Source organism: Caretta caretta, chromosome 5 (genome assembly GCF_965140235.1).
Source record: "Caretta caretta isolate rCarCar2 chromosome 5, rCarCar1.hap1, whole genome shotgun sequence".
Lineage (NCBI taxonomy): Eukaryota > Metazoa > Chordata > Testudines > Cheloniidae > Caretta > Caretta caretta.
Genome location: NC_134210.1, coordinates 120,342,894 through 120,368,481, shown reverse-complemented (window position 1 = coordinate 120,368,481; position 25,588 = coordinate 120,342,894). Strand labels below are relative to the sequence as shown.

The following is a 25,588-nucleotide window of genomic DNA, read 5'->3' as shown; positions in this document are numbered from 1 at the left end:
CTCAGCTCCACCCCTCTGCAGGCCTACACTAGCTGACTGTTGGTCAAATGTTGCTTCTTATGTTGCTAATATGATGGAAGTCATTTTTAGCTGACCCAAACCTAAGTCAAGGGTCTGTCTCTTTAGGTGGGCTGGTCAGCCTTTGGCTGATCCCTCTTTGAAAGTGGTTTCACAGCTTTACGTGTATCAGGTGGCCTTGCCAGTAAAGTCTGTTTCCCAGATAACATCTAACATGTGGGTCTGTTCAGCTGCTGCCCCCTTGTGAAACCAAGAGGGTTTCTTGCTGTCACTCTGCTCCCCTAACTCTGAGCCAGCAGCCAGCAACTGGCAACTGCCAGCAACTGTCATTCCGGTTAGTCTGTTATGGTGTCACCAGAGCAACAGCCATCAAATCAGATCAGAAAAGCGTGTTGGAAAGATAGAACGATTACACATCTGACACTTGCCCTTTGAAGGCCAGCCGCTGTCAGGTGTGGGTTTGTTTGGTATTTCATCAAATGTGGATCAATCTTTTAGGGCTGCCAGGAAAAATACCCCTAAGCCCCGGGCTAAATTTGTAAGAGTTACCCAATCTAAGGTGGAGGCAAACCCATTGACTCATCAGCACTGCTACTATTGTTGACCCCAAATGCTGACAGGGAGACATAGTTGTTGTGGTTAGAAACAACTTGCCATCTTATGGCAGTTTACAGATAAAATCATTCTGGGTGCACTTGAGATACTCAAATCTTAGAGCTGGTCAAACAGTATTTGTTGAAGGCAAACCTCAGTGACTGCTGAGCTATTTTGGCCTCACAAATCACTTATGAACGAGGCTTCCTCTCAAACATATTTGAATATACAAATATATTTGACCAACATTATGACAGAACAAGTGGCAATCTAGTCTGTGTGTTAAGTCAGGAATTGTTTGACTCTACTACTTTAGGCTTTGAAATGGGTCACTCAAGTCCCATGGCTTCAGACCTAGGAAGTTTGTAACATTGTACTTTCCTCTCAATGACTATTCAATCCTTCTCTTATTTTATAAGATCCCCATTGAAGTTTTTCGAAGGTAAGCACTGTGGCGGTGTTATCTGTTTGCGCTGTACACCAAGGAAGATGAGCAGATAGTGACTCCTCAATGAGACTCACTGGGGATTTGCAGAATGCACTAGTCTCAGTTCACTGATATTTACACATCTTGAGTTTGGTTTCACTTTTGGGCTTCAGCACCAGCATCTCTGAACTGAGCCCCAAATCCAGCCTCATTGATTGAAACAGAAACTGATAACAGGGAGTAGAAACTGAAGTCCAGCTGAAACCTAGACTCCTGCTAAGATCCAGCAGCTCTCTGCGGTCTCACTATTCAACCAACTATCCCAGCTCCGCAGAGTATCCTGGCGTTGCCATGGTTACATTTGTTGGAATATTATGCTGCTTCAAAAGACATCAGCTTTGGTACCCAGAGTCCTTCAAAGTAAATACGGTTACATTGCCAACAATGCAACATTATATTTGCCACCATAAAACAGAATTGGTTTTGGATTTGTTAATAAAGCTGTATTATCATCCTGTGTCAGAATTTTAGATATATCATAGAACATAATTGCCCTGATACCCCATTTGAAGATTATCTGTACATGACACCTCTTTGAAGACCTCAAAACACTCTGTAAACATTAAAGAATTAAGCCTCACAACACTCCTATGAAGAAGCTAGGTCTAAAAACCATTTTACAGATAACAACACTGAGGCAGAGAGATTAAATATTTTATCTAGGAATACAGTGAGTCTGGGGCAGAATCAGGACTAAAACTTTATAATCATGACTCCCAGGCCTGTGCTAGACCATGCTGCTTCCCATAAGTCACAGGATGCATCTTTTATATTTTGTTATCAAATAAATTAATCTTTCATAAACTGCTTATTTACTATGTAATTATATCCAATTTACTTCTGAAGCCACTGCATCATACAATAGAAATAGTTGTACTACAGCTTTACATGTACAGTGGAACATTATTCACAGCATAATTTCACAGTGTTTCAGTATTTTTCCTTTAGCCAGTATAAAACCCAAGACTTATTAGTTCTCCAAATGCTAAAATGGCTTCCGTAATTTTCCCTACAATAATGGACCTGATTCTCCATCCTGTTGTGGCAGCATTTCACATACACTTGGTGCTCAGGTGTAAACGAACACACAAGGGGAAAGGCGATGGAGAATCAGGCTTTTTAAATGCTTTCCAGCTCATCTCCCCTTTTTTAGTTTCAGGAATACTTAAGAGTGAAAAAAGCCCAACTCTCAAGTTTAATTGGAGGACAGGGTGGGCTACCTGAACCACTGAGACTGCTGAAAGGATTTTTCTGCCTCACATTTAGCTGCCTGTCTAATCACCTGCTGTGCTTCATTGTCTCCTGTGACTTTGGACTTGACCTATTTCTTGGCTTTAGGTTTGTCCTTTTCTTTGATTCTTCCTGATTCTTCCTTGGCTCCCTTCCTTTTCCTGCTCTTTTGGCTTTATACTTGGCCTTTCCATTTTTCTCCTTTACCTTTAATATTGCCCTCTCTCGCTTCCGTTTAGCTCTTCCTTGTTTCTCTTTTTGAATGTCTTTGTTTGCCTTTCTTTATGGATGCTCTCCACATCCTCTGACAAAGGGCTCCCTGATGGAATGATTCGCTGTTAAGACTTTCTTGGACAGACAGATCATCTCTCCAGGATCAATGGATCTGTCAATGGCATTTATAACGCTCTCAGTACAGCCTTTCTCATGTACCGAGTGAACTCTGGGCCTAGGGAAAGGAAGTTTATGTTTCTTCTTTATTTTTGCCTGCTCTTTAGGATGGGACTTTTCTGCCTTTCTCAGCCCTTCTCAGGGCACTCAGATGCAGCCTCTTCTCTTTCTCTCTCAGTTCAGTCCTGGATACTGAGCCTGTTCTGGCAGCTGCTCCAGTGCTTGGAGAATGGAAAGCAAGCCCTCACCTCTCTATGGAGGACTGTCACTCACTCTCTCTTCCTTTATTCCTTTCCTTTGATTTCTTCCCTCTCTCTCTGTAGGGGGAATCTAGTGTTTTCTGAAGCTCTGGACCGGATTCTTGGGTCTGGCTGATCTGAGCAGGAGCCAAGGGACCACAGATAGAGGTGCTTCACAGCCACCTTTGTGCTCCCTCATTTCTAGGAGCAGCCAGGGACAGATTTTGCCCTAGCGTAAGTTAAAGCAGCTTCAGGACTGTCCTGACTTACATGAGGTGCAGTGGCTCCCTAGAGTCAATTCTGCTGGCCGACGATCACTGCACTCCAGCCATGCTCCCTCTTATACTTTGTGAGCTTGCTAGCCTGGGAGATGGAGGACAGGATAATTTGGAGCCATCGTACATTGCTTTATACCAGCCAGGGATTCCTCCTACAAGCTCCTGAGCTTGGGTAGCCCTTTCTCCCTTTTGTAGCCTTGGGCTGGTACAAAGGGGATGGAACAAGGGTCTGGCTGGTGCAGGGAGCACAGAGAATCCCATGTTGTCATAACAGAGTGAAGTGATTTATTTAAGTATAATGTGGAAATGACATATAGTCAGCACTACTTCCAAGGATGGTGAGACCTACTGTATCAACCCTTTAGGTGCTTTCCTGTACAAAAGCACGGAGATACCAGGGTGACAGGCACCTTATAAATGTGCCAGAATAGGGGGAAATAGTGGTATTCTCCCAAGCACTGCTCACTACCTGAGCTTCAAACACTTCTGATGCCAAGTGCTACTCATGAGATACTACTCTTAGTGGACTGTATAGATCTTGTTAGCTTGACGACCTCTCTTCTTTTGGCATGCTTTGATTAGCAGTGAAATAGATAGGGGTTGACATTTAAATGGCCATTGTTATGTTTCATAAATGAATGGGTCAGGTCACTCCTGTCTGTTACTCTTCCAGGCTGCCTGACTCTTCAGGCAGCCATCATTGCAGCGGTTTATGCTTAGCTTTCATTCTGAAAGTTGTTTTTGTGCCTAAGAGCTAGAGACTTACATTATCTTTGAAATTAAAGAGGATTTTTTAGAGCACATGATGCAGCCACCAGGGAAAAGTGTGTGGCTCACTGAGCTGTTGTGAGCCAGGTGCTTATCTCCCTGTCACTTGTTAGGGTGCTTCTTACTGGACCTCACGTAAGGTTCAGCCACTTCCCTTCCCTGGCCCCTCAGTTCCAGCCCTCCACAGGCCTACACAACTGCCAGTTGATCAAACAATGCTTCTTAATCCTAACTCCCTATATGATGAAAGTCATTTTAGCTGATCCCTGCCTAAATCAAGGGCCTGTCTCTTTAAGGGCTGCCCAACCCACTTGGCTGGTGTCCCCTTAAAAGTAGTTACACAGCTCTAAGTATATCAGATGGCCTTGTCAGTAAAGTCTCTTGCCCACATTACGTTTAACATGTGGGTCTGTTCAGCTGCAGCCCTTTTGTGAAATCAAGAGGGTTTCTCGCAGTCACACTGCTGCCCTAACTCTGAGCCAGCAGCCAGCAACTGTCAACTGCCAGCAACTGTCATCCTGATTAGTCTCTTATGATGTCACCAGAGCAACAGCCATCCTATTTACTCACTGCAGGCCATTTACTGGGATGTCACTGACTAGCTGTTGGCCTCTATCAGGTGTGGTTTGTTGTTTTTTTAAATCTCACATTGATTTTGTGGGTCTGAGATACCAGTCCGAGAGTGCTGTAGATTTACTTACTCATCCAGTTCTTGCTCCACTTTCACTGTAATGAATGGAAAAAAATAATCTGTAGAGAAGTCCAAGGCTGTTGCCAATGGCCTCCCGAGAGAATGAAACTGATAGCGACACAAGTGATAATTCAAGGGGGTTGACAATGTCAGGGTTCCAGACATATAGGTATAGAGGTGTTTAGAGGGTTTTTCTGGTGTAGTGTGAGTTAAGTAACACCATGCATATGAATACCATTCAGTTGGGGAGGTCGCAGCATAAACTAGAAACTAATACAACGATCACCAGCTTTTGGGACCCACAAAACCCAGATTTTTTGGGACAATCCCAGTTTAGAGCCTGATTCTGCAGCCATTAATCAAAGGGTCTGTGATGTTGCTGCTAAAGTTGGGTGACTGTCTTCTGTCTAATGACTAAAAATTGGCTGGGCAACCAGACATAACTTCAGGTGATAAAATCTTTACAAATATATACTTTGCTTCTACGGTAACCCAACATTCTTAAAACAGATTGATATGGCTCACCGTAAAATTAGCACCCACTTTCTCTCCAGCCTTCTCTTACCAATAATCATTCGTAAGAGTTCTATTTATACCTTTTTCTTTTCGGACCACGGGAGAACACGGCCCCAGTTTTCTGTACTGGTGATTATTTAGGGAAACTATAATAATATTTGTATTGTAGAAGCAGGTTTAAAGGAGTTTTCTTCCAAGGGAGAGTTAAAATTGGATGTCTAGTTCTAAACTGGACAACTGGGGTGTGCTGTTCATTGAGACTCCCATCTGGGAGACCTGCAGTGTGATTCTGGGACATGTGAGAGCGGGTGGGTGTACCTTTTCTGAACCTTTTTTTTGTTGCAGATGTTTCCTCTGTGGCCTAAAAATCTGGCTGTTCCTCCTTGCCTAGTTAAATAATGGAAATGCTGGGTAATTTACCCCCTTTTTTCTCTCAATAGGCATTTATTGTTACAGACAATGCCTGGGAGTAACTCTGATAAATCAACTCTCACCGCTTCTAGCCAAGGGTCTTCAAAAACAACTGAGAAGCGCCGGGCAGATGAGAGTAAGTCCAACTAAAGAACAATTCTTTGTTTTTGTTTGTAAAGCACTCTGGGTTCCTTTGGGAATGAAACTGTAAAATACTATAATTGGTGCTAAAGGGAGATTTTTATTTTCCCTGCTTTCCATGGAAAAAGGTAGCAAACCAGATGTTTTTTTAAAAACCTCTCAATACAGGCAGAAAGGCAAGAGTTCAGCGGGCGTACATTTCACAACACTGGCACTCCTGGCAGGCTTCATCCCTCCCTACAATATAGCTGGTCCTGATCCTGCAACCCTTGCTCATACAAGTGGGAAGTCAGCATGTTCATGTCACGAAAGTTTACAGGACTGGACTCCCTGTGTGCATTTTAGCTTTTGTTCAGGCTAATTGAGTGAACATGCACATAAAATATTGTCTAATCATAACCAGAAAACACTGCCCAATCACATAGGCCAACTGTAACAGATAGCTACACAGAATAAGGGCCCATGATATTTCTCTGAGCCAAACAGAATGCATGGGGTCTTGACTCAGCTCCCACTGAAGCCCTGGCATAGAAATAAACTTTCTCTAATGCTTAAATTTACACTGGATTATGGGTTCCTTTCATATCTCCTCTTATGGCTGCAGCAGCTGTTAGAGAAGCCTGCTATAGTTTAATCTCCTCCTTTACAGCTTCTTCATTAGCCCAGGCTCTTCAATGAAAGAGGCACCATCACTAAGGGCCAGCAAATTCTCTCCAGATAGCAAGTGCTATTCTATAGGCTATGAGCAGTCTGTGTAGCCCAGTGTGAGAACAGCCAGTCCAATCTCAAGGCATTTTGTTGGTCACATCTACACACCAATTACATCAGAAAGAGAACAGGAGGCAAGCATATGGAAGGGGAGACACAGAGAAAACAAATTATAGATCCCAGCAGGACTTAGACTTCACCTGAATGGTTGGAGGTAAATAGAAAGGAAGCTGGGACAGGTTGCCTGCCTAATGACGTGATGTTTCTTTGACAGGTGAGGTATTTACCAGAATGTCCTACTTGGCAATTGAGACCAACACCAATGCTTCATCATCCAGCGGATCTCTGCCACCCCAAAAGAGTGTGTTAAGTATGTATGATGGAACTTTTTTTCTTATAATATATATTCCTGATGCTCAGTAGCAAGAATAAGGAAAGCTTTCACAAGCAAAAACTGCATCAAGGGCAGATAATCTGACATGGAGAGTGGATTTCAAGCACTGTAAAGGATTGCATTGATGCAACTGACAGACGTGTAATTTCACTGGCAAGAAATGTTGATGAGCATTTTTTATTTTGTTTGTTTTCTTACTGGTCCAAAGATGCAATGCCCTACACACAACTCCATGGCATCTCTGTGTGTTTGTCTGTCTGTAACACAGCAACCCTGCAAAACTCAATCCAATCAATTCCAGAATGTCAGGGAATGTTCTCGGCATCAGTGGGTAGAACCGTATTGACTTTGGTGAGACTCAGAAAACTGGAAAAGCCTGATTTCCACTCTGGAGGCAGAGATGAGGCAACAACTTTAGGGTTAGGATTATGCCAGTCCCCTGCAGCCTAATCACTTTTTAAATTGTTGGCCTGTATTGCATGCCTATAGTTTCTTTTACATATTCTAAAATATGGTCTTCCTATAGGTCCATGAAAGAATATGCTGTACTGTAAATTAAATTCACCTAATTCAGTCAGCAATTTACATTTGGAAGGATAAATTTTCAGCCTCTTTTGGGCAGATACCTTGTCTTTACATTTGTCTGTAAAGGGCATGGCACACACTTGGGGCTACATAATAATAATTAATAGTAGTAAAGACTAAAGTCAGTTTCCCTACTTCACATAAAAAATTTTGCTTCCCTCACCGTCCCCAGAAAACACCTATGCGACCCTGAGACTGGAACCACTGATGTAAACAAATGTAATGATGTAGGAAAATCCTGGTGTATGTATGTGCTAATGTATATTTTGTGTGATGTCCCATCGGTGGGTTAATGAAGACATGAATGTGGAAGCAACTTAAAGTAAGGGGCTGATCCAAAGCCTATTGAAATCAGTGGAAAAACTCCCATAGTCTTTGATGGCCATCAGATCAAGCCCTAACTGCTTTGTGGTTTGTTTTCACAGGAACAGTATTTAACATCCCGTGCCTTCTGATAATGGCCTTTGCCTCCCTCCCAAGAGCCTTCATAAAGGCTTGTATCTCCATAAAGTAAGCATGAAAGTAAAATTCTTCTGAAGGGTGTATTGGGGAGGAAATGGATATTTGGGAGTCACAATAGGAAACTGGCCCAGAGAGACTGGGATACAAGTTAATGGGCCTGTGGGCCCAGTTAGAAACAAGGAGTCCATGATTCACATTGGCTACTGTTCAGATTGTCACTGGGACAGGTTCTGTGCAGTTCTGTGGCAGCTGCTCATGAAACCAAATAGTCCCTCTGCTAGCTCGCTATCTAGACCTGCCATTGGCCAAAATCTCAGTCCCTGAAAACAGCCTGAGAAAACGAGATAATCAGAAGAGAGTGCTATGAGGCCTGGGGTACAGAGTCCATGGCTACTATTGAATCCTAAGGGCTGCAGTAGTCTCTGGCTGATGCTTCTTCTCTCACAGTCCATGGATATGGTTTGACCAGTGGTTTTGCTTGTCACAGATCCATCAGCCATATCTTGCTTCTTCTCTGCCTCATCCCTAACCTATCCTCAATTCTGCTGCATTTTGGATTAGGGCACGCAGAATCTTCTATGGAACACAGGAGGAAGGGATTTCTATGTAGGCTCTCTGCAACTAAGCCCTCACTTCAGAGCAGAACGACATCAGTTCCACTCCCAACTGCGTGCTATAAGCCTGCAATGGGGGTTACAGGATTTGCCCCAGCCTGAATAAATGCAATATCAGAACAAGATTGTATGGATATGTGCAGATGCTGTGATAACTCTGTGCTTGGTCTCCTTCAGAGACCTAATCACCTTGCAGAACAGCAAGAGATTCTTCAAGGTCCTGTTATTGCTGGTTCCAATAATTTATGGTGAGTATTCATGGAATTCTGGGAACCTGTAACAGTCTCATCTCAACTTCCAGTTTAGAAACAAAAATGCCTACTTACTGAATTAATCTAATTGCCTTGATTTAAGGATTCTTATGACTAGAGCTCACGCTACTATTGTATGTGTGTGTGTGTGTGTGTGTGTGTATTTTTCTTCACTATCTACCTAGATAATTCCATGGCCAACAACACCTCCAAGCACCTCCCAGTATTTCCAAATAACAATTGCAATCACCCTTTCTTTTCCTTGCCATCCTGCTGGAGTAAACAGGTTGGTTAGTTGATTGGTTTGGGGGAGGAATGGGGGTGGAAAGACAGAGTAGGTGGGAAGTATGCTGAGGTTTTTTTTCTGTGTGAGGAACTCCTTTCTTATGAGGAAAGTGAAGTTGAAGGGCTGAGTTCCACATTTAGTCCTGAATGTGGTGAGAACTCTGGCCATTCATGTCTCTTGTGGGAGCGAGTTCCCCAGTCTAGACCCAGCTCCTTTGGAAGTTCTGTCTTTCCTCCTTGGGCGCCTCCCATTATTGGTCAACATTACATTGCATTGTTCTGGAGGAACATTCTGGGAGGTCACGCATGTGAAAGGGGAGACAATGTCAGATAGACATCCCAGTGATGGCTCTGAATGTCAGAACAGAGACCTAGACCTGAACTCTGTCCAGAAGTGGCAATTCAGAGAGAGGTGTATCGGGGAGATGTGCTCATTGTGACCAGTGTTGTCTTGCAGACTGGCTGCTGCATTCTGTACCACCTGGAGCTCTCAGAGGATGTGGCATCATTTCTAGATATATTGAGTTGCAATAATCATGTCATGGGTATGTGGATCACTGGGGCTTGGCATAAGTCTGATAGGCTGGAACACAGTCTTTTCAGAGCTGTATGCATCCCAACTTCAGCTCTCCATAGCTAACATCTTATCATGTGGGTTTGGAAGTAGATAACCTGGCCTTGGTGGTGATTACAAATGTTGGTGAAATAATTTTCTGTTGTGTGTGTGATTTGCAGCAGGTATTTACTGTGTTGGCTCACTATCGTCCAGGAGATTAGCAGAGGGGCCAGCATCACAGGTAAGTGTCTCTTGGGATAGGAAAGGAAACTCTTCTGAGCCAAAGTGAGAAGCAGCTTCAGTAATTGCCTTCCCAGACAAAGTTGCGATCCACAGCATCTGTGGCAGGCTCCTGCAGTCTTTGCACTTTAATCAAACAGGCAGAATGGCCGTTAACGTTAATAAGACTTTTGCCACTATAAGGGAAAAGTCGGGGCTGCAGGATGTGACTCCCTGTATGCACTGGGATTACTGGTGTCAATTCATTGGGCGTATTGTTTCTGACTCCAAAGAGGGGAAGGAACATCTGCCCTGCCTACGTTGAGAAGTCTTCACTGAGGCTGTGCTAGTGGTTAGTATATTTGTTTGCCTTTCTTTTACAGGAAATGACAGAGCACCATGAAACAGAGCTGAAGTCACTGTGGTAAGAGGGATTTCTTGACTATGAATGTATTCCCTACTTCAGTGGAGGTGTCACTAACTCTCTGGCTAAATGTGCATGATTATGTCTCCTTAGTAGCTGGTTCACTTTGAGGATTAGAGCTGGCTTAGCTAATAGAGTCACTCCTTTTACTGAAGCAGTACAGGGGCTCTTGCTTTTGCAGCTGAAGGTCCTGGGTTCTATCCCTAGTGAATACAGTGATGTCCTCAAGAATGCAGTCTCAGGTTAACCACAGCACTCCAAGTGCACGAAGGCAGCAGAGGTCCTGTCCACATTACAGCAGCATTACATCTGGTATCAATGAAAACTCATTCTCCTCAAAATGGAGGGAATGGGGCAAGTTTGTCCATACGACCAGTGAAAAGAGAGGCCTGGGTGTATTTGCAGTCTCCTGTTCTCATGTATCTGTTGTTCCATGTTTTCAAGGCAGTCACACACTTTATTGGAAGAAAAAATCCATGAAATCGAACACATTAAAGAGCAGATGCAGCATCTGCATGCAGAGATCAATGGTGTGATGGAGGGCATCCTGCATTCCGTTCAAGAAACCCTGGAGGAGAGCGACATCCCAGGAGAGAACAAAGATGTAAGAGGCTGGAATTGTATAATTAGACCTTTCTGTAGCTCTCCCCATTCCCTCACACTACTTCCTGTCACACCCTTCCGAGCCAATTAGGGCCTGTTAGTCCTTGCTATGGACCTGAACATTAGGGATGGGATTTTCAAAACACTCAGCGCTGGCCTGACACTGCTTCCACTGAAGTCAGTGGGAGATTTACCATTGACTTTGCTGGGAACAGTTGCGCCAGTGCGGACTACTTCTGAAAATCTCCCTCATGGAGCTTTCTCACTACTGTGCCCTGACAGTGTCTGCTAGAACTTTGGTAATTATGTCATTTTTCACCAAAATATCTCATAAGTGTAATGTTTAACGTTACCATTTGAGTGGCACTATACCAGTAAAATTGTTTAGGTTCCTACTTCTTCCTGGAAATGTATAATCTGGAATCCCAAAGTCCTTCAACAGTTGATCCCAAACTGCAGCTAGAGGTATCTCTTAAACTACAGGATAGCAAACTTAATTTCAGAGGCAGTGAGTGTAGTTATTAAGGCATTGAACTGAGAGTCAGCAAAGCTGGGTTGTATCCCTGTGTAGCTGAGCGTGGCAGGGCCCCCTTTGGCTCCTGCCTCTGCTAGATTCACAAAGTCACCCTGGGGTTAGTAACTACTCGTGCAGTTTATTCACAGACTTGTTCCCACCACTGTTTCACCATATACAGTTGGCCCTTCATCGTCTGCAGGCAGGAGGGAAGAGCTACCTCCCTGTCTTTTCCCTTTCTTTCTGCTCCCCTGTGGCTTCCTGCCACTGAGACTGTTATACAGCCCCAGGCTAATTAGGTGGCAGTTGTCTCTGCTTCCCCAATTTGTGCCAGGTTACCTCCAGCCAGCTCTAATTTATTCCCCTATGTGGGAGCTGGCATGACAGAGGGCTGAATCAGCAACTCTTTGCCCAGCACCCTGTCACACACCTCCTCTCCTTTCTCCGACCGCCAGGTTTGCCTTTCTGCATCCTCTCCTCCCTCTAATGGGGTGGGAGAGACTCTACGGAGGAGTCCCTCTTTGGGTCAGTCCCAGGGTTTGCCGTGTGGGGTTCCTCCATCCCCTACCCACAGAAACTACATTGTGTGGCAGGTCGACGGCCACACAGCTCCCCCACAACCCACAGGTCCTTGCACCATTCATAGCTCCCTAGGTGTTCCCATGGTTTTCCGCCCCCTTCCCTTCAGTCAGGAGTTTGGGGTTGGTCATGACCCTCTTCTGGACACTCAGGACTTCCTGTCCCCCAAGCTCGTCCAGCAGGGCCTGGGTCTCTTCCTTTGGGGGTCCGCCATTAATGCCCTCCACTGGGCCTTGCTCTTCGGTCAAGAACCCTGGGTGGACGTCTCACCCATAGCTTCCCTCTCCCTTCTCGGGCTCTGTTGTCTAGGGGTTTTCTGCTTGGATCTCCCATTTTCCCTGTCGTGGGCTTTCTCCCTCTGCCCACCTTTCCTCCTGGGAAGAGGTCCCAGTCCATACCCACCACCACCGTGTAAGACAGGCCCTTTACTACCCCAACCCACTGCCACTTAAACCTGCCCCGAACCTCGAGGGGCACCTGGGCCATAGGGTATTGCCTCCTATCCCCATGGACTCATTCTAAGGCCTGGTCTACACTATGAATTTAGGTCAAGTTTAGCAGCGTTATCTCGATTTAACCCTGCACCCGTCCACACAATGAAGCCCTTTTTTTCGACTTAAAGGGCTCTTAAAATCAATTTCTTTACTCCACCCCCAATGAGGGGATTAGCACTGAAATCGGCCTTGCTGGGTCAAATTTGGGGTACTGTGGACGCAATTTGACGGTATTGGCCTACGGGAGCTATCCCAGAGTGCTCAGTTGTGACCGCTCTGACAGCGCTCTCAACTCAGATGCACTGGCCAGGTATACAGGAAAAGGCCCGTGAACTTTTGAATCTCATTTCCTGTTTGGCCAGTGTGGCGAGCTCACCTGCACAGGTCACCACACAGAGCCCATCAGCACAGGAGACCATGCAGTCCCAGAATCGCCGAAGAGCTCCAGCATGGACCGAACGGGAGGTACGGGATCTGATCACTGTATGGGGAGACGAATCCGTGCTGGCAGAACTCCGGTCAAAAAGACGAAATGCCAAAATATTTGAAAAAATCTCCAATGGCATGAAGGACAGAGGCTATAACAGGCACCCGCAGCAGTGCTGCATGAAAATTAAGGAGCTCAGGCAAGCCTACCAAAAAACCGGAGAGGCAAACGGCTGCTCCAGTTCAGAGCCCCAGGCATGCCGCTTCTATGATGAGCTGCAGCCACCATTACCCCAATCCTGTGCTTTGACTCTGTCCAAGGAGTGGAAGGCAACACGGAAGCGGGTTTTGGGGGCGAGGAAGATGATGATGAGGAGGAGGTTGTAGATAGCTCACAGCAAGGAAGCGGAGAAACCGGTTTCCCCAACAGCCAGGATCTGCTTATCACCCCGGACCTGGAGCCAGTACCCCCCAAACCCACCCAAGGTGGGCTCCCGGACCCTGAAGGAAGAGAAGGGACCTCTGGTGAGTGTACCTTTGTAAATGTTATACATGGTTTAAAAGCAAGTGTGTTTAATGATTAATTTGCCCTGGCAGTCACGGCCAGTACAGCTACTGGAAAAGTCTGTTAACGTGTCTGGGGTGGAGCAGAAATCCTCCAAGGACATCTCCATAAAACTCTCCTGGATGTACTCCCAAAGCCTTTGCAAAAGGTTTCTAGGGAGGGCAGCCTTATTCTGTCCTCCATGGTAGGACACTTTACCACGCCAGGCCAGTAGCAAATAGTAGGGAATCATCGCAGAACAAAGCATTGCAGCGTATGGTCCCGGTGTTTGCTGGCATTCAAACAACATCCGTTCTTTATCTCTCTGTGTTACCCTCAGGAGAGTGATATCATTCATGGTCACCTGGTTGAAATAGTTGGTTTTAGTAAGCAGACATTCAGAGGTGCCTGTTCCTGCTGGGCTGTTTGCCTGTGGCTGAACAGAAATCTTCCCCGCTGTTAGCCACATGGTGGGGGGAGGGGTGAAGCCATCATCCCAGAGAATGGGGGGGTGGAGGTGGGGGGGTTAGTTGGGTTTCTGCTGCACGTGAACTCGGAAACCGCAGCCCCGCCTTTTAAACTGCCAACCCATTTTTAATGGCCAACCCAACGGCTACTTTGTATGGGAAATGAGGGCACTGCTGTTTAAAACCATTCCCACACGTTATGAAGATTAAAGAAGCCAAAAGACTGTGGCTTACCATGGCTGCCTGCAAGCCGAATTCTGTTGCCCGGCCCTGCATGAGTGATCTCTCACACCAAACCGGCATACCCTCAAAAAGAGGCAAAATGCGACCTTGTAATGAAAGCACATGTGCTATGTAATGTTAACAGCAAGGTTTACTGTGAAAGAGTGTACCCATTGTTCTATAAAATTTGTCTTTTTAACTACCACTCTCCATTTTTTTCCCTCCACCAGCTGCATGTGTTTCTCCTTCCCAGAGGCTAGTGAAGATGAGAAGGCGAAAAAAACGCACTTGCGATGAAATGTTCTCTGACCTCATGCTGTCCTCTCACACTGACAGAGCACAGCAAAATATGTGGAGGCAGACAATCTCAGAGTGCAGGAAAACACAATATGACTGCAAGGAGAGGTGGTGGGCCGAAGATGATAGGTAGCGTCAGCTTGCTGAAAGAAGGTAGGAGTCAATGCTCAGGCTACTGGAGGATCAAACGCATATGCTCCAGCATATGGTTGAGCTGCAGGAAAGGCAGCAGGAGCACAGACTGCCGCTATAGCCCCTGTGTAACCAACCTCCTTCCTCTCCAAGTTCCATAGTCTTCTCATCCAGATGCCCAAGAATGCGGTGGGGGGGCCCTCTGGCCACCCAGCCACTCCACCCCAGAGGATTGTCCAAGCAACAGAAGGCTGGCATTCAATAAGTTTTAAAGTTTTAAAGTGCTGTGTGGCCTTGTTCTTCCCTCCTCCACCACCCCTCCCGGGCTACCTTGGCAGTTATCCCCCTATTTGTATAATGAATAAATAAAGAATGCATGAATGTGAAGCAACAATGACTTTATTGCCTCTGCAAGCTGTGATCAAAGTGGGGAGGGGAGGGTGCTTAGCTTACAGGAAAGTAGAGTGAACCCGGGGCGGGTTTCCATCAAGGAAAAACAAACAGACCTTTCACACCGTAGCCTGGTCAGCCATGAAACTAGTTTTCAAAGCTTCTCTGATGCGCACTGCGCCTTCCTGTGCTCTTCTAACCGCCCTGGTGTCTGGCTGCGCATAATCAGCGGCCAGGCAATTTGCCTCAACCTCCCACCCCGCCATAAATGTCTCCCTCTTACTCGCACAGATATTGCGGAGCACACGGCAAGCAGTAATAATAATGGGAATATTAGTTTCGCTGAGGTCTAACTGAGTCAGTAAACTGCACCAGCGCGCTTTTAGATGCCCAAATGCACATTCTACCACCATTCTGCACTTGCTCAGCCTATAGTTGAACAGCTCCTGACTACTGTCCAGGCTGCCTGTGTATGGCTTCATGAGCCATGGCATTAAGGAGTAGGCTGGGTCCCCAAGGATACATATAGGCATTTCAACATCCCCAACGGTTATTTTATGGTCTGGAAAGTAAGTCCCTTGCTGCAGCTGTTGAAACAGACCAGTGTTCCTGAAGATGCGAGGGTCATGTACCTTTCCCGGCCATCCCACGTTGAAGTTGGTGAAACGTCCCTTGTGATCCACCAGAGCTTGCTGCACTATTGAAAAGTACCCCTTGCGGTTTATGTACTGGCTGCCTTGGTGCTCCGGTCCCAAGATAGGGATATGGGTTCTGTCTATCGCCCCACCACAGTTAGGGAATCCCATTGCAGCAAAGCCATCCACTATGACCTGCACATTTCCCAGAGTCACTACCCTTAATAGCAGCAGCTCAATGATTGCATTGGCTACGTGGATCACAGCAGCCCCCACAGTAGATTTGCCCACTCCAAATTGATTCCTGACTGACCGGTACTTGTCTGGCGTTGCAAGCTTCCACAGGGCTATCGCCACTCAGTTCTTAACTGTGAGGGCTGCTCTCATCTTGGTATTCTTGCGCTTCAGGGCAGGGGAAAGCAAGTCACAAAGTTCCATGAAAGTGCCCTTACGCATGCAAAAGTTTCGCAGCCACTGGGAATCATCCCAGACCTGCAACACTATGCGGTCCCACCACTCTGTGCTTGTTTCCCAGGCCCAGAAACAGCGTTCCACGCCATGAGCCTGCCCAACTGACACCATGATGTGCACATTGCAGGGGCCTGTACCTTGCGAGAAGTCTATGTCCATGCCCTCATCGCTCTCATCACTGTGCTGCAGTTGCCTCCTCCTCACCTGGTTTCGCTTTTGTTGCAGGTTATGGTGCTGCATATCCTGCTGGATAATGCGCGCGGTGTTTATAGTGCTCATTATTGCCGCGGTGATCCGAGCGGGCTCCATGTTCCCTGTGCTATGGCGTCTGCGCTGAAAAAAGGTGTAAAAAGAGTGTCTGCCATTGCTCTGACGGAGGGAGGGGCAACTGACAACATGGCTTACAAGGTTGGCTTACAGGGAATTAAAATCAACAGAGCAGGTGGCTTTGCATCAAGGAGAAACAGAATGGCCCCCTCAAAGATAGAACTCAAAACCCTGGATTTAGCAGGATGTTGATTTCACAGAGAAAGGGGGGAGAAAATGAATACAAAACAAATCTGGCCTATTTCTTGTTTTGATCCACTTCATCTATCTTTATATATCTTGCTGGCAGCAGACGGTGCAGTATGACTGCTAGCCATCGTCATCTCCTGGGTGCTCGGCAGAAGACGGTGCAATACAACTGCCGGCAGGACTGAATCGCCATGAGACGAAACTTAAAAGGGAAATGACCGGGCTGAGTCACTCTCATGTTTGCCCAGGCGCCCCTGACTGACCTCACCGAGGTCGACTAAAAGAGCACCCTGGAGTACAGCGACAATGGCATACTGCACTGTCTGCTACCAAAAGGTAATGAGCTGCTGCTGTGTAGCAATGCAGTTCTGCGTCTGCCAGCACCCAGGAGACATACGGTGACGGTGAGCTGAGCGGGCTCCATGCTTGCCATGGTATGGTGCCTGCACAGGTAACCCAGGAAAAAAGGCACGAAACGATTGTCTGTCGCTGCTTTCACCGTGGGAGGGAGGAAGGGCGGGGTGACTGACAGCATGTACCCAAAACCACCCGCAACAATGTTTTTGCCCCATCAGGCATTGGGATTTCTACCCAGAATTCAAATGGGCGGCAGAGACTGCAGGAACTGTGGGATAGCTACCTACAGTGCAACGCTCCAGAAGTTGATGGTTGCCTTGGTACTGTGGACGCACTCCGCCGAGTAAATGCACTTAGAGCATTTGTGTGGGGACACACACAATCGACTGTATAAAAACGCTTTCTACAAAACCAACTTCTATAAATTCGACCTAATTTCGTAGCAGACATAGCCTAAGTCAATCTTCGCACTGGAAATCCACCAGTGCAGTCCCACCAGCTTCCTTTGTATCAGGGAGCAGGCTGAGGCTGTATTCATCAGACCTCCTTTGGGGTTTCCTCCCCACCATTACTGAAATGGTGGATAGCTCTCGCCCCTTCCCCTGCCCTCCAACATTTGCCCAGCCACAAAACTCTGCCACCCACAATCCATGTGCAGGGAATCCCCCTTCTTGTGTCTTGGTCGTCAGCACTGCCAGCAGACAACCGGCCTGGACCCTGTGGAAGCCCCTTGGGTGTCCTCCCGTTTGTTCTCTGGGCCCTTCCCAGGTGGGGGTATTATCTGGGCCTTCTCCCAGTCTCCACTTCCTTGCACGGCCATCTCTCCTTCCTGGGGAAGTCTGCCTCTGTGTACTCCTCCGTAACCTTTATGGCCGCCTCTATCATATTCAGTTGGTGCCTCCTCACCCACACCTTTATGTTCTCAGGGAGGCCCTGTAAAAACTGCTCTAGGACGAGCATGTCCATGATCTCCCCCACTGTCTGGGCATCTGGCCTCTCAGGCAGTGGGTGGCCCAGTCCATTAACTTTTGGGAGAATGCCCACGGCCGCAAACCCCCACCACATCCACCTTGCTGACCAGAACTTCTGGCCATACTTCTCCGCGGACAGCCCCACCCAATCGAGGACGGCTGCCTTTACTGCTTCATAATTCCTGGCCTGCTTTTCACTTAGGGCCATGTAGGCTGCTTGGGCTTCACTGGCTAGGTAGGGAAGCTAGCCGCAGGGCCAAGGTTGCCCTATCCCCTCCAGCTCCCACAGCTACCCACTCAAATGTGCCTAGGAAGGCATTGGGGTCATCTGTCAGGCCCATTTTACACAGTCCTAAGCCCGGCACCTGAACGCCATCCCTTCCCATGGGGCTCACCACTTTCTGCAGGAGCGGCTATTGGAGGCCAGCCTGCTCCCACATGAAGTTCTGCAGGCTTTTCTGCTGTTCTGCCTGCCAGGTGAACAAGGCCTGTCTCTCTAGGTGGTGGGCTTGCTGAAAACTCTGCACTGCCTTCTGCACCACCTCCTGCTGCATGACCACCCCTTGCAGGTTCTCCTCCATCTCCAGACTGCCAAACACTTGCTCTAGCATGGGATCCCAGACAAGCCCCCAAGTGTAGCAGAGCACAGCAGGGCTCTCTTGAGTTCCACTTCTGCTAGATTCACAAAATCACACTGAGACCCTGGAGTTAGTAACCACTCGTGCAATTTATTCACAGACTTGCTCCCACCACCATTTCACCATATACAACTGGCCCTTCACTGTCTGCAGGCAGGAAGGGGTATTCCCCTGGCTTCTTCCCTCTGAGGCTTTTATACAGCCCCAGGCTAATTAGGTGACAGCTGTCTCTGCTTCCTCAATTAGGTCCAGGTTACCTCCAGACAGTGTTAATTTATTCACCTAAATGGGAGCTGGTGTGACAGAAGGCTGAATCAGCAACCCTTTGCCCACCACCTTGTCACACCTTCACTCTGCCATTGTCTTGCTTTGTGACCATGGGCATGTCTCTTAAGCTTTTTATGCATTTATTGTTCCATTTGTACAACTGAGATAATACTTCTCTGTCTTTATCAAGTGCTTTGAACTCCTTGGATGGAAACACTGTATAAGCACATCTTATAATACTACGGGCTAGTTTTTGTTTTTTAACTTAACCCTCTCTTCCCATCATGGAGACTTGATCATTTCAATTCCTTAGCCTTGACGCCTATTCTCAAAGTCACCTTTAACTGAGCCACCCACTTTAGCAGAGGAGAATATAAGACTCCCCATCAGTGCCTCTTCTTATCTAGCTATCTGGATCATTACTGAGTGGTGAGATACTCTTTCTCACATTCTGGGGACTGGATGGTACTCATGCTGCTCTCATATTCAGCTGGCCTCCAGAACAATAGAATGATGTGGAAACCAAACCCAGGTCTCTGACACAGCAGTGGAGAGCTTTACTGTGTGGTCTCCACCTCAGTAGCTGAATGAGTTTATATTCTTCCAACAGTTACTGGGAAAACTTATTTGAGGTGGAAGTTACCGTTGTGTGTTTTATTGTGATTTTTCTCATTGACACTGAGTAAGTGCCTGTGAGTGTTTATGTTGTTTGCAAATATCTTTCCCTTCATTACCTTATGTCTTCTCTTTTTTTTTCAGCAAGTACTAGAGATGATAAATGTAGCATTTAAGAAGGTTTATGAGGACCATATCCAGATGCCTGACTGGGCTCAGAAATCCATAGGTAAGAATACTAATAGCATTCTGCTCTTATAGAGCACCTTTACAATGATAAGTATAGTTATTCCTCCTTAACAAACTGGGGAAATTGAGGCACAGAGGTGCTAAGTTGACTTGCCTATGTTCATACAGGAAGTCAGTGGCAGAGTCAGGGATACAACCCAAGTCAGCAGAATCCCTGTCCTCTCCCCTCACCACTAGACCATGATGTCTCTGGTAATGTTGTTATGAACTTTTAAAAAGTATCTGAGACATTCTTCTCTTCTGCACTGATTTCACCAAAGGTGAATGGGAGATCTTGATTTTCCTTACAATAGTGTGATGTAAACCCATTCTAGATATTGATTTATCATTTATACCATGCTAAACTTCATATCAGATCATTATGGGATGTTCTCTACATCATATTGTGACATAAATCCAGCCATAAGATATTGTAGCCACTCTTTTTCTTTGACACCTACAAACTCAGATACCACCGTGAGGAACACAGGATGGATAGACTGATGGTCTATATGTAACAATAGAAATGCCTTGTAATACACTGCTTGTCATAGGGTCTGGCCTTTGTTAATCTATTCATATTTTAATTGCAGGTGCCACCATTGATACAGGCAGAACATCTAAGAGTTATGAACTTGGGAAAACAGAGGGGTGTTGTTTTAGTTCATGGTTCTTTTCTTCTGCAAATCCTCCAGATACTATTTTACAGGTAGAGCACATCTGTCCACTTTGTGTATTCTCTTATACTACTTTCAAATGTCCTCATTCCAAAACCTTCTCAAGAACCAGTTCTTCAGTGATGGACCTACAATTAGTTAGCCAACTAATTAAGGAAAGGTTGAGAGGCAGTCAGGTATAGATAACTTGCATTTAAACCCACACCCACAAAGGGAATTAAGTGTTGCAACACTCAGTACCATGGCACCTAACTTTTAAGTGCCTGAAAAATCACAGGAACAACACTGTGAACCACAAAGCCTGAGTTAGGCACCTAGGTTTCCTATACAATGAATAGGAAGAGATAGGTAACTTACAACGGGATCCACAAAAGTCATCATGCTAGGCAGGGAGTCTCCTAAGCTAGTCAATGGGAGATGCTGATGAGAGGAGGGTGTCTTAAGCCCCTCCCCTCTCTTGGAGATAGGTGCCTGATTCTAATTAGTGATTCACAAGGGGAACTCCTCTCCTGGAGTTAGAGGGCTTAGATGCCCAAGTCATTTCTCATGAGAATGAGTTCGGTGCCTACCTTGCTCCACATAAAAGGGCCAGAGGAGGAGGTTCCCACCTTATAACTTCTAATCCAGTGGTTAGAACACTAACCTGGGATGTTGGAGACCCAGGTTAAATTCTCCCCTCTGCGGGTGGAGGAGAAGAAATTTGAACAGGGGTCTTCTCCCAAGAGTGCTCTAACCACTGAGCTGTGGGATATTCTGATGTGGGGCTCCCTCAATCTCTCCTGTTGAAGCTGTTCTGCTGTGGATAAATGAGTCCTTGAAGTGGGGGACTGGACCCAGGTCTCCCACCTCCCAGCTGGTGCCCTAACCACTGCACTGTACTCTCTCTCTCTCTCTCTTTCTTGCTCAGGCTTTGATGTGAGATAGGTGTCTGGTGGCCTAGAGGGAGGCAGCAGTGCACATATTTAGAGGCAGAAACATAGTTGCCAATGGAACTTTAACCCAGAAGGCTTTGGCACCAAGTCAGGTTAGGCACCTACAAGGTTCGGCAGAAATTTTTTGGATCGCAGTGAAGCCTAAAACTGGAACGTAAGCACTTAAACCCAAGACATAGGTGCCTCAGTCTGGGGTTTAGGCACCTAAGTACCTTTGTGGATGAGGGCCCGTGAGCCTGATCTGAAGTGCATAAATATGTAGTTAATGCATATAAAAATCTATACATTTTAATTGTCTTTCTCTCCTCCACCCTTCATATGTTGCTTGCCTCCTTAACAACTGATCCAGTGTCCTCTGAAGTCACTGGAAAGATTCCCATTAACATCAGTGGGATTGGGATTGGATTGGGACCTTAAACTGTAAGATCTTTAGGGCAAGGGCCATGTCTCCTTCAACGTTTCTTAGTGTCTTATTACCACGAGCCCCTGGGTGTCCTTGGAGTCTCTAGGCACTAATGCAATAGAAATAATCAATAATACGTAATAGTAGTGATTCCCTTTCTTCCTCCAAGAAGGGTGAAGAAATCAAGTAATTTCCTGTAAGCCCAACATTATTGCATGAGGGTTTTTTCTGATGGTGAATCAGGCCCACTGGGAGCAACCTCCAATGTGTACCACTCTGAATATGTTATAGCCTTCTTCACCAGGTTCCTGGGTACACTCGGGCTAGTTACAGCACTTTAGTTCATAGAAACCATTTGCTCCCAGTAGTGGAAGAATTATTGTATCACAACAAAAATCCCTTTTATGTGGATGTTATTTCTTTGCCCCAACTTCCTGCTGGCATTTGTACTTAACACCACTGAAAACCATGTTCTCTTCTGTTGTCTGTGATCTTTAATCTTTAGACTCATGCTTTGAATGACTGCAAACACCTCGGGCCTGATTTAACTTTATTGACTTTGATGGTGCTATGGCCTAAGTTCAAGTGTTATTGGAAAGGCAATTTTCCCTATAATAAATAATAAGAAAGTCTCTGGTTTGATCTATGAGCTCAATATTAAAGCTCTCTGTTCAGGTGATAGACAGGCAAGGAAATCTACATTTTTGTAGATTTGATAGAACTGTATTAATTTACCAGCATAAAGTCAAGTAACAGAAGGCACCAATTTTTGTGCTTGTCACTGAATACACATGTATGTGGGATGTGTTACTCCATTAGTGTTAATTAGAGTTGATTTCTGCTTCCAGCCAGATGTTCACCCTGGAAACTGCTGGGCTTTTCAAGGATCTCAGGGTCAGGTAGTAATTAAGTTGCCTGAAAAAGTTTACCCAACCGCTGTTACACTTCAGCACATCTCTAAGGCAATCTCTCCCTCTGGAGATGTAACTAGCGCCCCAAAGGATTTTGCTGTATGTGTAAGTATCTGCCTTTAACTTTTTAAACTGGAATTTTATGGTGGGAAAATACAAGAAAAGAGACTTGCTTTGTATGTTCTGTTTACAGGATATCAGGTCTGTTCTCTTCACAACTGTGCACAAGTTTAAGGAATTTTTTCAGATGAGGTGGTAATTTTATCACTACTAACAATGCTCATTTCTATAGTACTTTTTGTCTGAGTATCTCAAAGTGGCTTTACAAATAATAACCAATTAAGACTCACAACAACTTTGTGCTATTGGTAAAGGATTCAGAAGGATAACAACATCCACCTCTTAAGTGGAAGCAGCAGCTGTTTAACATCATCACACAGCAACCCTATCCAATAGGTTTAGGGCAGCTCACTTGAAACTGCAGCAGAGATTCATCTACACTGAAAAAAAAAAGACCACAGTGAATCTCAGGGCCTGGGGTCAACTGACTTGCGCTCATGGGGCTCATGCTACAAGCATGGGTGGCGGGTATAATAAGCCAGGGGAGGCCAAGCCTCCCCAAACAGGTTGTGGTGCACCTCCCTCTGGAGTCACACCGCTGTTCTGCTGCCGTTGGAGCACCACTGCAGGATTGGTGCCCAGGCTGTGGCTCCACCCATGCTCTGCCCCAAGACCCCACTCCTGCATCCCACTTTTCCCCTGTGGCCCTGCCCACGCTGCTCCTCTTCCCGCGCTCACTCCTCTTCTCCCCCGAAGCCGACGGGGACTCGGGTGGGCGGGCCTGGGACTATGGTTGGCTGGGGCCCAGGACGGCTGGAGCCAGATGGCAGGCTGTGGTGAGCCGGTGGGCCAGAGCTCAGGGTGGCCAGTGGGCTGGGGACTTGGGGAGGACGGCGGGCTGGTGGCTCGTGGCCGGCAGGCTGGTAGCTCGAAGCCGGTGGCCCAGGACTCAGGGCGGCTCGAGCGGGCGGTCTGGGCTCGGGGCAGCTCGGCCAGGGCTCATCCGGCCATGGTGGGGTCTCGGAATGTTTACATTCCAATCCATCATCATTCCTTCCAGCTGTCTTCCCACTCTGATTTTAGGGACTGGATGAGGAAACAGGGAAAGAAATTCTGCTGGGAACTTTTATGTATGACTCAGGAAAAGAGACCATTCAAACTTTCCAACTGAAGGTACTTTAACGGGTGGTGAGATTGGGGCAGATGACATTGTATGCATACAGGTTTGCCAACCAGGTCTTGGAAAGGAGAGGATGTAGAAATCTCTCTTTGAGAGGAGATTACAAAGTGGTTAAACTGGTGTTTTGGGAGAACAGAACTGTAGTGTGGGAGGATGTGGGAAGGGAGAGATGATACCCTCAGTTCCTGTGTGAACTTGGTTTCAAGGGAGGCCCCTGGCTGAATTCTCCCCTTTTGGCAAGTCCCGCTCCTGCAACAGTCATTCTAAGTTGCAGAAGACAGTGGCTTTGCAGGGAGCAAAATATTTGTAGGGCCAAACTCAGCAAGCAGGTGCATCTTCACCAACTTCAAAGGCAACACATCAGTGTACATCAGAGTTGAACTTAGACTCTGTTCTTCCTTACTTCTGCTTTTCTCCCTTAATCAGCCATCTTTGTCTCCCCCAACCTTTTGTACCAGAAGCAATGGAGGGAAAGTGCTTAAGAAGCTAGGCAGTTGGGTTTTTGAAACACTTAGGTTTCATTAGTAACAGCTTGAACAAAGCAATGGAGTAAAGGGGGTCAGGGAAGAAAGAAAAAATACAAAGCTGGAGAGGCAATGATTTACCTCACGGTAGTTGAAATTTCCTGTTGTTCCAGGCCCGCACCACAGCTGATTTCAGCAGAGAATTTCAGCTTTCCATAGTTGGTGCTAAACACTTTCAAGCTCTGGAGTTTGATTTGACATAAATTGAGACAAGCTTAGCCCTGGTATAAGTTGGCACAGTTCCCATTAATTTCAATGGGAATTTGTCCTCCTACCTCAGGGCTGAATTTGGTCCAGTAGTAGGGTTAATATAGAGACGGGACTGGGACTAAAGAAAACTGTTTAAAGTAACACAGGTTTTGATTTCTCTTAACTTCTTTTTTTAATTTCAGAGTGAACTTTCCAAATTTTTTGTTTACATAAAATTCAATGTGCTGAGTAACTGGGGCAACCCAGAGTACACTTGTGTTTATCGAGTCAGGGTACATGGGAAGATGACAGACAAGAGCTGAGGCCTGTAGTAAGAAGACATGCAGTGAGAACCCCATCAGAAAAGTAAATGCACCTAAAAATGACAGATTTTGTCAACTAGTGACTCTCCTCTGTTCTGTTAAAGAAATAAACAAAATTTAACTTGGATATGTGCAGAGTCATGAATATTGGCAAAAGGAGTCTCAATTACTTTTATGCATTGAAATGCTCTACGTCTTGCAGGATCCTCTAGAAAAACCCTAGAGCAGAGATGCTGGAACAATTTGTATAGTGGGAGTGCTGACAGCCATTGAACCAAATTGTAAACCCTGTGTATGATGGAAACCACTTCAAGCCGGGGCATGCGGCAGCAGCCCTATTTCCAGCACCTATGCACTAGAGCATTACTGACCGCTCCAGAAAGGTAAATGACCAGAGTGCAGAGGCAGGAAAAACCCCCTCCAAGTCAATAACAGCCTTGCTAAGCTCATCTCAGTCGAAAGTTGCCCTCTGCATAACTTATTGGTGCATCTCTGAGCAAGTGATAAATGGTGGCTGAGTCTGTGGATCTTCACTCTTTTCATTCTTGGAAATGTTTTTCCTACTAGACTCCCAGTTTCTCCCTTCCTTTGTGACTTAAGATTCTCAAAGCAACTATGTATAACTGTCCCCTTCTTACTCAGCAGATCTGCTCCCCATCAACAGAGATGCAGGGTGCACAAGGGAGTATCATAGTTGATGGGGGCTGTGGCAGGATAGGCAGAAGCTTGCTTTTGCCACAACACTGTGGTTCTGAACTGTTC

The 25,588-nt window shown here is 46.2% G+C and overlaps 1 protein-coding gene and 1 long non-coding RNA gene across 2 annotated transcripts; both read left to right on the top strand.

Moving 5' to 3' along the window:
- Positions 1-4,841: 4,841 nt before the first annotated feature.
- Positions 4,842-24,848, top strand: LOC125637278 (SUN domain-containing protein 3-like). The gene is made up of 13 exons (XM_048851554.2): positions 4,842-4,864; positions 5,652-5,758; positions 6,746-6,841; positions 7,876-7,960; positions 8,704-8,774; positions 9,798-9,859; positions 10,221-10,261; positions 10,706-10,865; positions 19,544-19,628; positions 20,221-20,336; positions 22,488-22,655; positions 23,694-23,783; positions 24,707-24,848. The coding sequence occupies exons 1-13, from the start codon at positions 4,842-4,844 to the stop codon at positions 24,824-24,826; spliced, it is 1,224 nt and encodes a 407-aa protein (XP_048707511.1). The 3' UTR covers positions 24,827-24,848.
- Positions 12,820-14,399, top strand: LOC142072050 (uncharacterized). The gene is made up of 3 exons (XR_012668321.1): positions 12,820-12,916; positions 13,199-13,402; positions 14,341-14,399. It is a non-coding gene; the product is annotated as an uncharacterized LOC142072050 (long non-coding RNA).
- Positions 24,849-25,588: the final 740 nt, after the last annotated feature.